The 15,593-nt window shown below is 44.7% G+C and overlaps 1 protein-coding gene across 1 annotated transcript in view; it reads left to right on the forward strand.

The window, feature by feature from the left end:
- Window positions 1–15,593, forward strand: part of CIT (citron rho-interacting serine/threonine kinase) — a 1,023,678-nt gene that overhangs the window by 907,044 nt on the left and 101,041 nt on the right. Inside the window, 1 exon segment of the mRNA XM_030217566.1 lies at window positions 8,279–8,359. Within this exon segment, the coding sequence (XP_030073426.1) occupies window positions 8,279–8,359 (81 nt within the window).

Consider the following 15,593-nt stretch of genomic DNA (forward strand, 5'->3'; position numbering starts at 1 on the left):
CAGACAGGAGCGGTGGCTCCTTTGGCGGGAACCGCCGCCATTTTGAATCCCTCTCATGCTTCTGATCAGTCGTTTGTTCTGCTGGGTACTTCTTTGCATGGCCAGTCTTCAGGTAATGAGAACTCAGGGGGGATGGGGTTCCCCCCTGAATTTATTTGGACCCTCCCAGTGGGGTGGTCGGTCCAGTGGTCGCTAAAAGACCCCGCCTGGATTGAACTGAAGAATTGGAGTCTTTCTCCCCAGCTTGCTCTGAGGATACTTTCAGTAAGCTTGGGGAATAGGAGCCTTTAGAGTCTGATCAGGAGAAGGACTGCACGCTCCCTGAGGAGGATCCCTCGGTTGTTAAAATTTTTCATAAGGATGAACTTTCAGAGCTGATTGATCAGATATCCTCTATGCTCAAGTTTGAGCCATCAGAAGCCCCCGTGGGGGAGGTGAAGCAGGTTGACCCCCTGGCGTACGGCATGGGTGTAGTTTTGGTGAGCCCCCCCCCTCAAACGCAGGGCTGGCGCAACGCTGTAGGCAGCTTTTCCTGCCCTCAGCTCCCGGACAGGCTTCCATTCCTTCCTGTCCCCCCCCCCCCCCCCCGCCCCGGCGTGCATTTAAACCTTTTATTTTCCTCGCAGCGACGGCAGTGAAGCACACAACACAGCGGACTCGCCTCCAGCCTTTCCCTTCCCTCACTCAGTGTCCCGCCTTCTTGCGATGATGTATTTCCTGTTTCCACAAGGGAAGGACACTGTGTGAGGGAAGGGAAAGGCTGAAGGGGAGCCCGCTGGGTTGTGTGCTTCACTGCTGTCGCTGTGAGGAAAATAAAAGGTTTAAACGTGTGGGGAGGGGGGCAGGAAGGAACGGAGAGGAAGGCTGTCAGGGAGCTGAGGGAGGGCAGGGAGAATCACTGGACATGGATGGGAGGAAAGAGATTGCTAGACATGGAGAGGAGGGGGGGCAGGGGGAGAGAAGAGATCGCTGGACGTGGAAAGGAGGTCAGGGGAGAGGAAAGGAGAATTGCTGGACGTGGAGAGGAGGGAAGGGGAGAGGAGAATTGCTGGACATGGATGGATGGAGGGGAGGGCAGGGGAGAGAGGACAATTGCTGGACATGGATAGATGAATGGAGGGGGCAGGGGAGAGAGCAAATTTGCTGGATATGGGTGGATGGAGGAGAGGGCAGGGGAGAATGGAGAGTTGCTGGACATGGATGGATGGAGGGGGGAGGGCAGGGGAGAGAGGAGAATTGCTGGACCTCGATGGATGAATGGAGGGGGCAGGGGAGAGAGCAAATTTGCTGGAGATGGATGGAGGAGAGGACAGGGGAGATTGAAGAGTTGCTGGACATGGATGGATGGAGGGGAGGGAAGTCAAGAAGGAGATGCACATGGATGGAGGGGGGCAGGGGAGAGATGCTGGACATGGATGTTTGGAGGGGACAGGGGAGAGAAGAAAATTGCTGGATATGGATGGATGGAGGGCAGAGGAGAGAGGAGAATTGCTGGACATGGATGGATGAATGGAGGGGGCAGGGGAGAGAGCAAATTTGCTGGATATGGATGGATGGAGGAGAGAGCAGGGGAGAATGTAGAGTTGCTGGACATGGATAGATGGAGGGGAGGGCAGGGGAGAGAGCAGAATTGCTGGACATGGGTGGATGAATGGAGGGGGCAAGGGAGAGAGCAAATTTGCTGGATATGGGTGGATGGAGGAGAGGGCAGGGGAGAATGGAGAGTTGCTGGACATGGATGGAGGGGAGGGAAGTCAGGAAGGAGATGCACATGGATGGAGGGGAGGGAAGAGAAGAGAAATGCTGGACATGGATGGAGTGGAGGGTAGGGAAGAGAGGAGAAATGTTGGACAAAGATGGAGGGAAGGAAAGCATCACCAGACTTTGTGGAGGGGGAGAGAGAGGGAAAGTGACACCGGACCTTGGAGGGAAGGAAGAAGGGAGGGAGGGTGAGTGGCACGACCTTGCAAGGGGGAAGAGGAAGGAAGGGCATGGGGTATATGGCCTTGGAAACAAGGGAATGAAAGAGAGAAACGGATGGAGCTGGGGACTGATAGAGTGATGAGATCCAGTGGAGGGTAGATGAGGGCTAATAGGATGGGAATAAGGGCTAAGGAAGTGGGTGAAAAAAGATAAGAGACTGGATATTAAGTGAGAGACAGAGGGAGCAATGGTAAAAGCTAGTAGGTAGATGAGAACTGAAACAGAGACTAAGGTGAGAGAAAAAGGGTTAAACACAAATAAGGGGGGGGGGGGACATGAAATGAAAGGTCACTGCCAGACAGATGTAGAGAAGGAAAGGACAAAGCCAAGAGGAGAGAGAAGAAATGGAAACGCCAACGTGGAAAAGAATTTAGAGAAGACGGACACGTGGAAAGCGGAAAAGAGACTGGGACCAGCCCAATTAGAAAAATAAAGTGCTCGGACAACAAAGGTAGAAAAGAAATATTTTTATTCAATACTTTTTAAGGACTGAGATGTGCCTGCTTTATGAAATGTACATCTTTTCTATTTTTGTATTTTGCAGAGTGCAGGAGAAAATACATTTCTGTTTCTCTTTTACCAGTGTTTACCTGGCTTTCTTGAGGGAGATCTCTATTTCAGTTTTTCTGTGGTTCCCTGTTTTGTATAGTGAGAAAAAAAATTAAATGTGCTTGGAGTTATAGAATGATTAGAAACATTAGTGCTCATTATTGCTTGTTATGTGAATGAATATTTCATCACTGTTTCATTATTGCTTGCCAGACCAGTCCAGTATTATTACATTTTAAGGGCATTTGTTTTAATTTGTGTATGCAGTCCTTACATGCTCATGATTTTGCTTTTTAACCCCAAAGGTAAATCTTAACTGTGGTTAAACAGCAAGGCTTCTGTGGATAGGTACAGATTTCACGGGGACGGGGGTAGAGTTCGTGGGGACGGGGTGGGGACAGGGATAGAGTTTGCGGGGATGGGGACAAACTTTGTCCCCGCATCATTCTCTAGCTCAGAAAATGGAGGACAATATGGTTAATCGTGGCAGCCAAGAAGAGCATCGTAGAGGGCACATACTCGCCGCATCACCCCCAGGTGAGAGGTCTTGGTTCTTTAGACTTGTTACAGATGGGCCATGCATAGGCAGTCTCTTATCTACTATAATAAAACGCACCTCCAACATTCTGAAGCTGACTCCGTGGCTTCAGTGAAGGGTTCGTAACGGTGTCACATCTCTCTACGCCCTACCCTCGTGTCAAAACGAGATGACGTAGAGGGTGGGCACCGCCCTCACGTCAAAACGTGATGGCATCGAGGGCGGGGAATCTGAAGGCAGAACTGGTGAGGGAAGGAAATCGAAGGCTGGAGACGGACAGGCTCCAGAAGTCAATACGTTATGACGTCGAGGGTGGGTAAGCAGAAAGCAGGAGGACTGAGGGAATGAAATCGAAGGATGGAGATGGCCAGGCTACAGACGGCCAGGGCTTTCAATAACGCCACCACTTCGACGGACCTAATCAGGGGACAGATGACAATCGCTGGGTGGCTGGAGGGGGGGCAGGAGACAGAGGAGAATCGCAGGGTGGCTGGAGGGGGGGGCATGGGACAGAGGACAATTGCTGGGTGGCTGGAGAGGAGCAGGGGAGACAGGAGAATCACTGGGTGGCTGAAGGGGGGCAGGGCATAGAGCATAATCGCTGGGTGGCTGAAGGGGGCAGGGGACAGAGGAGAATCGCTGGGTGGCTGGAGGGGGGGGCAGGGGACAGAGGACAATCGCTGGGTGGCTGGAGGGGGCAGGGGAGACAGGAGAATCACTGGGTGGCTGAAGGGGGGGCAGGGCATAGAGCATAATCGCTGGGTGGCTGAAGGGGGGCAGGGGACATAGGAGAATCGCTGGATGGCTCGAGGGGGGCAGCGGAGAGAGGAGAATCGCTGGGTGCCTGGAGGGGGGAAGGGGAGAGAGGAGAATCACTGGATGGCTGAAGGGGGGGCAGGGGAGAGAGCATAATCGCTGGATGGCTGAAGGGGGGCCAGGGCACAGAGGAGAATTGGTGGATGGCTTGAGGGGGGGCAGTGGAGAGAGGAGAATCGCTGGGTGGCTGGAGGGGGGCAGGGGAGACGAGAATCGCTGGGTGGCTGCAGGGGGGGCAGGGGAGACGAGAATCGCTGGGTGGCTGCAGGGGGGGCAGGGGACAGAGGAGAATCGCTGGGTGCCTGGAGGGGGGAAGGGGAGAGAGGACAATCACACACACTCACAGACACACTCGCACCCAGTCTCTCTCACTCTCACACACACACACTCGCACGGTGCTGCCAACCACGCAGAGGGGGAGGGGCAGGGGGTCCTGAGACCAGAGAGGAAGGGAACGCAGAGGGGGAGGGGGTCCTGAGACCAGAGGGGAGGGGAGGGGGAGGTGGTCCCCTCACCACAGATGGAGGGGGGAGGTATCTCTGTCACACACTCTCTAGCTCACAGTGTCTTTCTCTCACTCTCACACAGTCTCTCACACTGTCTCACACTGTATCACATTCACTCTCTATGTATCAGAGTCACTCTCACACATTCTCTCGGTCTCACAGAGAGTCTGTGTATCGCACACATACTCTCTCTGTCTCACACACTCTCTCACACACACAGTGTATCTGTGTCAAACACACACACACACTCACTGTGTCTCACATACGCACTCGCACACACTGTCATTCAAACGCACACACTCTCATTCAAACGCGCACACTCTCTCACAGACACACTGGCACCCAGACTCACTCTCTCTCTGTCACTCACACAGACACTCGCACATTCACTCACACACACACTCTGAAACATACACACTCTGAGGAAAACCTTGCTAGCGCCCGTTTCATTTGTGTCAGAAACGGGCCTTATTTACTAGTTTCTAATAATCTGTTGCTATTGTTTTAAGTAGCATTTGCTACTGTTTTGGGTGTACTAAAACCGCGGCAAACTCAGACAATGGACTAGATAGGTTCACTTCGTCTCCTGTTTTATCCACCTTCCTTGGGAGGGATGAGACAAACCAGACCAGCAAAATTCAGACTCTGAACCAACTCATGGTATTACTCAGATTTGAATTTTCTCGTGAAACTTAGCCAAAGGAATAATCGTCGCTACTAGGGATGGGAGGGAGGCAAATACCCCCAAAAAAAATCTTAGTTGCCTCCTTTTGCACCCCCAGTGAAAGTTAGTGCCAAAGCTGTACATCTCTCTGCGGGCCCTACAAACTTAGAGAGTTTGCCAACACTTCCGGCCTGACAGTGATTACCACGGGGTCTCTCCCGCCAGCCCAGGGGTCCTCCTCTCTGTCCCAAATTCCTGTTGCCAAGCAGAGGGAGTCTGTTGTAATCAGTACTGGTGAACTCTATAAGTTTGTAGAGCTTGCAGGGAGGGAGGACAGACAGGGAGGTATAGGGGTGGTGCCGGACAAGGAGGTGGAGGGAAGAAGCTGCACTTGCATGAAAGGAAAGGAGAGGGAAGAAGCTGTCCATGGATAGAAGGGAAGGGAGAGGAAAGGAGAAGGGAACAAGGTGCCCATGGATGGAAGGGAGAGGGGAGAAGCTGCACACGGATGGAAGAGGGACATGCATATGGAAGGGGAGGGGGGACTTGCTGTATATGAAAGGGAAGGGAGACATGCTGAATATGGAAAAGAGGAGGGGGACATGCTGCACATTGAAGGGAAGAGGAGAGGGGGACATACACAGGGAAGGGAGGGGGGACATGCACATTAATGAATGGGAGAAGGGGACATGCTTCATTTGGATGGAAGGGGAGGGGAACATGCTACACATGGGTAAGAGGGAACAGTGAGGAAAGGGGGACATAGAAACATGACAGTAGATAAGGGCCAAATGGCCCATCCAGACTGCCCATCCTCAGTAACTACTAACTCCTCCTTTTCCTAAGAAGTCCCACATGCCTGTCCCACACTTTCTTAAATTCCGACAGTCTTTGTCTCCACAACCTCCACTGGGAGGCCATTCCACACATCCTCCACCACCCTTTCTGTGAAAGAGTATTTTCTTAGGTTACTCATTTCCTCTTAACTTCATTCTATGCCCTCTCATTCCAGAATTTTCCTTTATTTGAAAAAGGCTCACCTCCTGTGCATTAATGCTATGGAGGTATTTAAACATCTCTATCATATCCTCTCTCTTCTAGTGTATACATGTTGAGGTTCAAAAGCCTGGCCTTATATATTTTATGACAGAGACCGCTGACCAGTTTTGTAGCCGCCATCTGGACCGACGCCATCCTGTTTATATCTTTCTGTAGGTGCGATCTCCAGAATTGCATCCACTACTCTAAATGGGGCCTCACTAAAGACTTGCACAAGGGTCTCTTATGCACCCGAGCATCCTTCTGGCTTTGACTTTCGCCTTTTCTACCTGTTTAGCTACCTTAAGATCATCAGACATAGTCACCTTTAAGTCCCACTCTTCTTTCTTACACAGAAGCACTTCACCTCCTATATTGTACCGTTCCTTTGAATTTTTGTAACCCAAGAGCATGACCTTGCATTTCTTATCATTAAATCTTAGTTGCCAATTATTGGACCATTCTTCAGTTTCACTATATCCTTCCTCTTGCCATCCACACCCTCCAAGGTCTCCACCCTGTTACAGAGTTTGGTGGTATCTGCAAAGAGACAAACCCTACCAGGCAGTCCTTCTGCAATATCACTCACAAAAATATTAAAAAGAGCTGGTCCAAGGACTGATCCCTGCGGTACACCACTGATAAACCTCCCTTTCATCGGAGCAAGCTCCATTTACTACTACCCTCTGTCTCCTTCCATTTAACCAGTTTTTAACCCAGTCAGTCATTTTAGGTCCCATACCCAGGGCACTCAGTTTATTTATCAGTTGCCTTGGTGGTACCATGTCAAAGGCTTTGCTAAAATCCAAATACACAACATCTAGCACCCCTCCAATGTCCAACTGTTTGGTCACCCAGTCAGAGAAATCAATCAGATTTGTCTGACAAGACCTGTCGCTAGTGAAACCATGCTGCCTCGAGAAACCTCACAATCCTCCACTTTAGAAGTGTTTCCATTAGTTTACTCACCACTGAGGTCAGACTGACAGGTCTATAATTCCCAACCTTGTGCAGAGGGACCACATCCGCCCTTCTTCTGGAACCACTCCAGACTCTAAGGAAACATTGAAGAGATCCAACATCAGAGCCACCAGAATGTCTCCGAGTTCCTTGATTACCCTCAGATGTATCCCATCACGACCCATCGCTTTGTCTGTTTTTACTTTAGCTAGCTCCTCACGAATATAGTCTTCTGAGAATCCTGGTCCACCATACATCCATCCCCATTAGCATTTGTTTTCTGCGGTCCTACCCCTGGCCTTTCATCTGTGAACACAGAACAGAAATAATTGTTAAGCCATTCAGGTTTATCCTAGTCAGCTTCTACATATTCCTCCCCCTCACCCTTGAGCCTCACTGTTACTACCTCCTATCACTTGCATATCTAAAAAAATATTTTGTCCCCCAATTTTACCGTATCGGCTATCTTTTTCCATTCACATCTTTGCTTTCCTAACATCTTCTCCAGCTATTCTTAGCTTTTCCAGGTATTTTTTGCCTGTCTTCCTCTTTCCGAGTCATCTTGTAATTTATGAAGGCTAACCTTTTTTTTCCCCTTACCTTTTCAGTTACTACATTTAAGAACCAGAGCAGCCTTCTTTTCCTCTTATTCTAACATAAAGGTTTGTCGCCCTTAAAATAGCTCCTTTCAGTTTTACCCTCTGGTGTTCTACTTTCTGCAGCTAACTCTTCCTTGAGATATTCCCCATCTTGGCAAAGTTAGTTCTTTTGAAGACTAGGAACTTCAATCTTGAATAAGTCCTCTCCTCCTGTGTCATAATATTGAACCACACCTTTCAGTGTATATATTTTGAGTGCATTGTCCATACATACATAATTGTACATGTGTATTTGTTATGCAGTTTCTAATACTCTCTGTGCTTAAAACCTTGTTTATTTGAAGAAATGCCTTTGAAGGTTGCCCTCCTTAGGTGTGGGGAATTTTGTTGTTTTGAGTTGATACAGCAGGATTTTTGTTTGGATTTAATGCAGGCCTTTTTCAGTAATAGCTTGAGGCTAGTTACATTCAGGTACAGTAAGTATTTTCCTGTCCCCTGGAGGGCTTATTGTCTATGTTTGTATCTCAGGTGGTGGAGAGTTAAATGGCATACCCAAGATCATTTGTTGTGAGGGAGCCTCTACAAATTGCTATCATGACTGATCCTTGGATATTGTACTCTGCAGAGTTTGGTGTATTTGTGGATTCGTATGGGAGACGGAGTCGTACGGAAGACCTGAAATGGAGCCGTCTACCTCTGGCCTTTGGTAAGTGTAGATCATTTGACTGTGGGTTAAAACATACTTATAGCCGTATGATTGAATAAGAATATGCATAGTAAGACCACTCAGGAACTTGAAAGTGAGACATATTCAAGGGCAAGGTTGAATGGGAACTCCAGGATTAATATAGGTATAGCCCGAGGGAGCCAGTTGGGTTAATCTGCTTCATAAGGCTGTGACTAGGAGAAGTACAAAGGACAGGAAGAGGCCTCAGCTTACCCCTTATACAAGGAGAGCCTGCTTAGGAGGTAAGTATGTGACAACTATTTGTTTTTTTTAATTACCTACTGTTTTAAGTAGGATTGTCTCTGTTAACAAAATATTTGATAATTTCACCACTCTTTGAATAAATTATGTTTTCCTCCGTAGCTAATGAAAAAGTATAAAAATAATGCAAAGTCCTCTGAGTTGACTATAGGGTCATTTTCAAAAGAGAAAAATATCCAAAAAGCGGCACAAAGTGGCAGATGGACTTTTTTTGTCCACATTGCTATTTTTGAAACCCATTTTTAAAACATTTTTCTACGCAGTTCATCTGCAGTGCATCCAAATAACAAAGGGGGTTTGGATTTGTGTGTTCACAAAACTTGGACAATTTTCTTCTATAATGGAACAAGACAAAAACGTCCAGGGCTAAAAGATGTTTTGGTCTAGACTAAGTCACAAAAAGGTGCCCTAAATGACTGGATGACCACTGGAGAAATTAAGGCATGACCCTTTCCCACCCCCCAAAGATGTGAAAGAAACAGTATATACCAGCCTCTATAACAGCAGGTCAATGGAGTAACCTAGTGGCCAGTGCAGTACACTATAGAGAAGGGGACACAGACCCATATCCCACTCTAACTGTTACACTTCTGGTGGAAAGTGTGAGCCTTCCAAAGCCCACTAAAAACCTACTGTATTCACATATAGGTAACACTTACAGACATAAGGGCTATTGTAAAGGTGAATAGTTGGGTATAGTAGGTTTTTGGTGGGTTTTGGAGGGCTCCATATACAATTTAAGGGGGTAACGGTGAGATGGGTACCTGGGACCTTTTATATGAAGTCCACTGCAGTGCCCCCTAGGGTGCTCCCTGCTTTGGCAAGATGTCTGTGTAGCCAGTCTACTAAGAATGCTGGCCCCCATACATCCCAATGGCTTGTTTTTGTGTGTTTTTCCCTTGGATGTTTTTTCAAAAATTATCAGAAAAGAAAAACGCACTGAACACAAAATGTCTACAGTGAATCTAGGATATGGCCATTTTCAAAACAAAAAGATTTTTTTTTTTTTTGGTTCGAAAATTGCTATATTCACCACTTGATTTTTGGACGTTTTCAGCAAAACGGCCAAAATCGGATTTATTCGTTATACCTTTTCCTACCTGAGTACACAACTCTGGGACGCGCTGCCGCGCAACTTTAAAATGATCTATGAACTAACCAACTTCCGCAAACTACTGAAGACCCATCTCTTCAACAAGGCATACCACAAAGATCAACAAGTGTGAACTCCTTTACATATATCCAGTATTGTCTTATTATATTTGCTTGTTATACTAATATCATACTTTTTCATTATCATGTTACCCAAGATCCTTCCATAATACTAATTGTTTATCTTATTATATATTTCCACTATTCATGATGTATTGTAAGCCACATTGAGCCTGCAAAGAGGTGGAAAAATGTGGGATACAAATGCAATAAATAAATATAAAAAATTCCACTCTTAGTATGCCACTTTGGAAGCTGGTAACTGCTGGGGAAGCACATGTCCAAATAAAATAAAATCTCTGTACATGAGTACTACTATTTTCACCAAGAATAAAGCAGTATCTCCTGTTAACACACATGGATAACATCATCCAGCAGAGCCTGAGTCAGAGCATTGTTTACAGCAGACCTTCCCAAAAGGGTCATGAAACCTGAGTTTGGGTTATAACCTAAGCAGGCCCTCCAAGAGACATCATCGGCCCACACCTTCTGGTGTCGCAGCCACAGGATGTTTAATATGTGCTAGTTTATAGAGCTGCTCAAGCTTTATAGAGCACTCGGTTTAACATGTGCAGGACATTTTGTATCATGGCCATTACACACAGCCATCTCAGTTCCTCTCTGCTGAGCCCAATAGTTATATTTTTTTCACAGTGTAAAGTAATGCTTTTACACATCTAAAATGTGGCTGTTTTGCAGTTTTCCACCCTGTTTCCACTACTTTTTCCTTTAGAAATCCCTTAACGTTTGCATTGAATTGAAATTTTCTTGATTTTTCTCTTTGTGTTTGTGTGCCTCATTTTCCAGTAGTGCATCAAGCAACATTGATCAATATTTTTTTCAGCATGTGGTTTGATTTTGCTGTATTTCATTTTCACCTGATCTCCCATAACTGGAAGGTTGTCAGTGGCTTCAGAAAATACAATAAACATTCAAGAGAATCTTGAAGTCACACTATATAGTACAATTTTATTTATTTATTTTAAACATTTCTATTCTGTTTTAATGACTTTAGTACTATGGAAGAAATTAATTTAAAAGCAAAAAGTGTGTGTATTTGGAGGAAAGACCTCCGGTTTTAGTCATTGAAGGTTCAAAACTGATTTATGACTAAATTGCACATCAGTGGTCAAAAACAAATATCCAAAACTTTTTAAATTATAGTTTATAGCTATTACACAAACACTTTCAACATTTATGGCTGCTTCAGGGTTTCATCCTTAAAAAATATGTAATCCGAAATGTGATCAGTATAGATCTTCCAAATCAACACCTCGGTGTCATCTCTTACAGATAAGAATTTCTTATAATACTTCAGCAAAATGTGTTTGGTATTATCAGACAGAATATTAGGCATATTTTCAAAGCACTTAGCCTTCCAAAGTTCCATAGAAACCTATGGAACTTTGGAAGGCTAAGTGCTTTGAAAATATGCCTATGTAGCCTAAAATCAATTTTTACTTTTGATATGACTCCAAAATTGTATTCAGTGCTCTCATTCTTCATCGATGCTTTAACATTATATCTTCTATAAACTGTCTAAATCACTGAGGGGCACTTTTACTAAGCTGTGGTAAAAAGTGGCCTTAGCGCGCCCCTGCCCAAGTTTTTTCTGTGTGCTGAGGCCATTTTTACTGCAGCCATAAAACTTGCCTTTTTGTATTAATAGCCATGCATTAATGTTGCCATTAGTGCATGGCCATTTAAAAAATGTAGTGCATCACCACCCATTTTGAAGGCAGTAAGAGCTACCTGTGCACTAACCAGTTAGTGCATGGTAATGTACAAACGCCCACTTTCTGCCACTGACAAGCCTCAAACAAAAATTTTAGCACACAGCATGTGCACATTTGGCGCTTGCTGCAGGATACCTGAACGTATCCTACAGTACGTCATTTTAAGGTACAGTAGGCATGCATTAGTGCCTAACGCAGGTTAGTAAAAGGGCCCCTGAGTCTTGTTTGGTAAATCCACTTATATACAACCCTTAACTTGTATTTAGAAAAACAACCTTCAAGGAATTTTTATCCTTGCAGTACATCTCCTCTACAAGTTGTTGGTAAGGCCCCACTTGGACTATTGTACTCAATTTTAGAGGCCATATCTTACTAAGGATGTAAAAGACTTAGAGTGGTTCAGAGGAAGGTGACGAAAATGGTATGGGGTTTGCACCAAAAGATGAATGAGAAGAGACTGGAAGAACTGAATATGTATACCCTAGAGGAAAGGAAAGATGGAGAGATATGATACAGACTTTTAAATACTTGGAAAATATCAACATGCGGATAGATTTTTTTCAGAGATGGGGAAAGAGTAAAACTTGAAGATATGAATTGAATTTGTGGGGTGGTAGACTTAGGAGTAACATCAGGAAATACTTTTTCATGGAGAGGGTGGTAGATGCCTAGAATGCCCTCCTGAGGGGGTTAGTGGAGACAAAAACTGTGGCGGAATTTAAAAAAAAACATGAGATGTTATAAAAATTTGAAATAGGATGGTATAAAACCAAAAATTAAATGATTGCATGCAGGTTGATGTGTTGAGTGGTGCTTAGACAGTGACTTTGACTGTGAGGAAGTAAGGCCAGTGCTGGACAGACTTCTACAGTCTGTGTCCCTTTGTATGGCAAAGAAAGCCAGCAGATCAATGTCACAACAAAAAGATTTTATTGAAGATACCGTGTATGAACAAATCGCCCGACACAGGCCGTGTTTCGCCCACCTAGGGCTGCGTCAGGGGCTAATTTGAAACCTTCGTAAAGGGGCAAATATGGTGAATAAAAGTCAAGAAAAAAACCAGCTAAAACGGGAATCCTGTGGTCTCTAGCATACACAAATGGACACACCATTATTGAAGCTGGAAATAATGGTGTGTCCATTTGTGTACGCTCATACACGGTATCTTCAATAAAATCTTTTTGTTGTGACATTGATCTGCTGGCTTTCTTTCCCATATTGGATTTTGCAGATCGTTTGCCTTGTTGTTTTTTGGGACCCTTTGTATGGCAAGACAGATTAGGATGTGTTGGAGAAGACTTTGGTGGCAACTCCAGTAGTTGGGATGTAAGGACAATGCTGAGTGGACTTCTACAGTTTGTCTTGAAAATAGCAAAGAGAAATCAGGATCAAGAATACGTATTTTATACCACATTCATTGTTGATTAATCATGAATTGATAATGAGTGTGACTTTTGGTCTTTTATCTGATGTCATCATCAACTATGTTACTAACTGCTCAGGAACCAAAAAGAAGATGACGTTTTTAGATGTAGTCCTTAGAGGCATGCAGAGGACCTGGTGGGAGAGGTAAGTGTTGTGACCATTTGGCAGAAGTGATCATAATCTGACCAACTTTGAGTTGTTAATGAAAGTGAAGACACCAAGGAAATATACTGCATTAACATCTTACTTTCAAAAGTCCGACTATGATCAAATGAAGAACATAGTTAAAAAAAAAAAAGCTGAAAGCAGCTTCAAAAGTTAAGAATTTAAAACAGGTGTGAATATTGTTTAAAAATACCATTTTGGAAGCCCAGGTCAGATGTATTCCATTTATTTAAAAAAAGGTGGACAGATGGCCAAACAACAGTCGGCGTAGTTAAAAGGAATAATGAAAGAAGAAACATTGATGGCATAAAGAGCAGAAGTGAAGATGTAGAGAAATACTGGGCCCGCTGCATTGACATCTGCACTTTCCTGCTCACAGTTGGGATTGGACTGCCTGGAAGGGGGGGGGGATGGCGTCTGTAGGTGATGTGTTGAGTCAGTGGGGAAATGTAAATATTGGCTCCCTGGTGCTGGAGACCCATGGTACACCATTGAAACAGTGACTGAATTTTCTGCTCCTGTCTTCTAGAATTCCCTAATGGGCAGGCCTTGTAAGTGTTAACTTTGTAAGAGAATTAGATTCTGCAGCTCTTTGATTACAACCAGAATATTGTCAGACAGTACTTGATATAGGTACATTATTGACACAAGTTATGTATCTCATCAGTACTAGTGTGATGTTACATAGAATGATAAAACTTTAATAAAGACTAATTGTTTTAAATCGGCAAGGAGAACAAGGGTAATTTGTAGACTAACTTTAATAAACTTTGGTTTATGCTGATTTGGATTCCTTGGCTGTTTCATCTTCTCATTCGATAGTCACCGCTGTTCGTCACTTGATTCATTATTGCAGAGACCTTCCTCCTGTTTGTTTCCTTGTCTCTAGATATACTCTTAGTGCTCCTCTTTTGAAGCAGCTGCATTGGCTGTCGGTGGATGGTAGAGTGTATTTCAAAAGTATTATGCCTTACACATCAGACCATTTATGCTTGCAGCTTTTCAACCCACACATTTATTGAGATCACAATATGTGAATCAACTATTTCTTGCATGCCTGAGCAAGGTACATTACGCAGATACAAAGTCATCTGTTTTTTCAATAACTGGACCTTTGATGTAGAACCATTTGTCTGGTTTGTTACAGTTATGTGGAAATGTAAAACAGTTAAATGTTTTTGAAGACATTTTTTTATGGAGGCTTTTTCTGATAATTTGAAATACTTTTTCACGGAAAGGGTGGTAGATACTTAGAATGCCTTCCCGCCAGAGGTGGTGGAGATGAAAATGGTAGTGGAATTGAAATGTGTGGGATAAACACAAAGGAATCCTGTATGGAAAGAGAATGGAACCAAACTTAGCAGTGCTTAGATGGCATCTCCAGTAATTGGGAAACAGAGCCAGTGCCAGGCAAACTTCTACAGTCTGTGCCCTGATCATGGCTGGGCAGATTTGGATGGGCTGGAGTGGGGCTTTGATGACAGCTTCAGCAGTTGGAGAGCAAGGCCAGTACCGGGCAGACTTCTATGGTCTGTGTCCTGAAAGTGGCAAGGGCAAATCAAGCATATGTAGTATTGCATTATACCTTAAGCTATGAGTTCATCTTGTAGGGCAGACTGGATTGACCATAGAGGTCTTTATTTGCTATCATCTACTATGTAATATGTTCCTTTGTTTTGAACTGGTAACTTAGACAAAAGTATAGTTATGATGGTATTGTGCAGCGGTGTGTAAGTGATACATACTTTTGATTGTACTCTGCTTAGTTGTAGGCAGGGCTATAAGTGTGGAAAGTAAATAATCACTTTAGGCTTATGTTCATTCAGTGTTGCTGACCAAGGACAGAAGCCCAAAAATCTTTTAGAAAGTTCTAGGCCTCATCACACAAGAACAATAAACAAAAGCCTATTCAGAGACTTTGCACAAACAATACGTCCTTTGCAAAGTCCATCATGCAGTGCATTAGGAATCCATGACAGGATGGTTATGAAGCATTCATAATTTGATTCATAGGCCTAAGGGGAGGGAGGGGGGAGTTATGAAGGTGTGGTAAGAGGTATACTTTTTACTGCACTTTGATTTAACATGGGAATCAGCAACCTGTAGTACAACAGTCTCGCAAGTTGCTGACCACTGTTGTAAATGACTAATGCTGCTTGCAGCCACCCCACAAACCTCATTATTCTAGCTCCCAGCTGTAATTTCCGAGCTCCCCGATCCAAAGCCCCCCCCCTCACCCCACCCTTAGCTAGGTTTGTTGAACAAGTTCCTTACCCCTGTGCCAGTACCTACATTCCATGGTGGTCTAGGAGTTCCCTGGGCAGGAGTGATCTCCAGTCACACTATCAGTCAAAATTGTACCCCTGATGGGTAGTCTCACGTGACTAGCACTAGGTGTCATGTTTCGTTATATT

This window comes from Microcaecilia unicolor, chromosome 11 (genome assembly GCF_901765095.1).
Source record: "Microcaecilia unicolor chromosome 11, aMicUni1.1, whole genome shotgun sequence".
NCBI classification, from domain to species: Eukaryota; Metazoa; Chordata; class Amphibia; order Gymnophiona; family Siphonopidae; genus Microcaecilia; species Microcaecilia unicolor.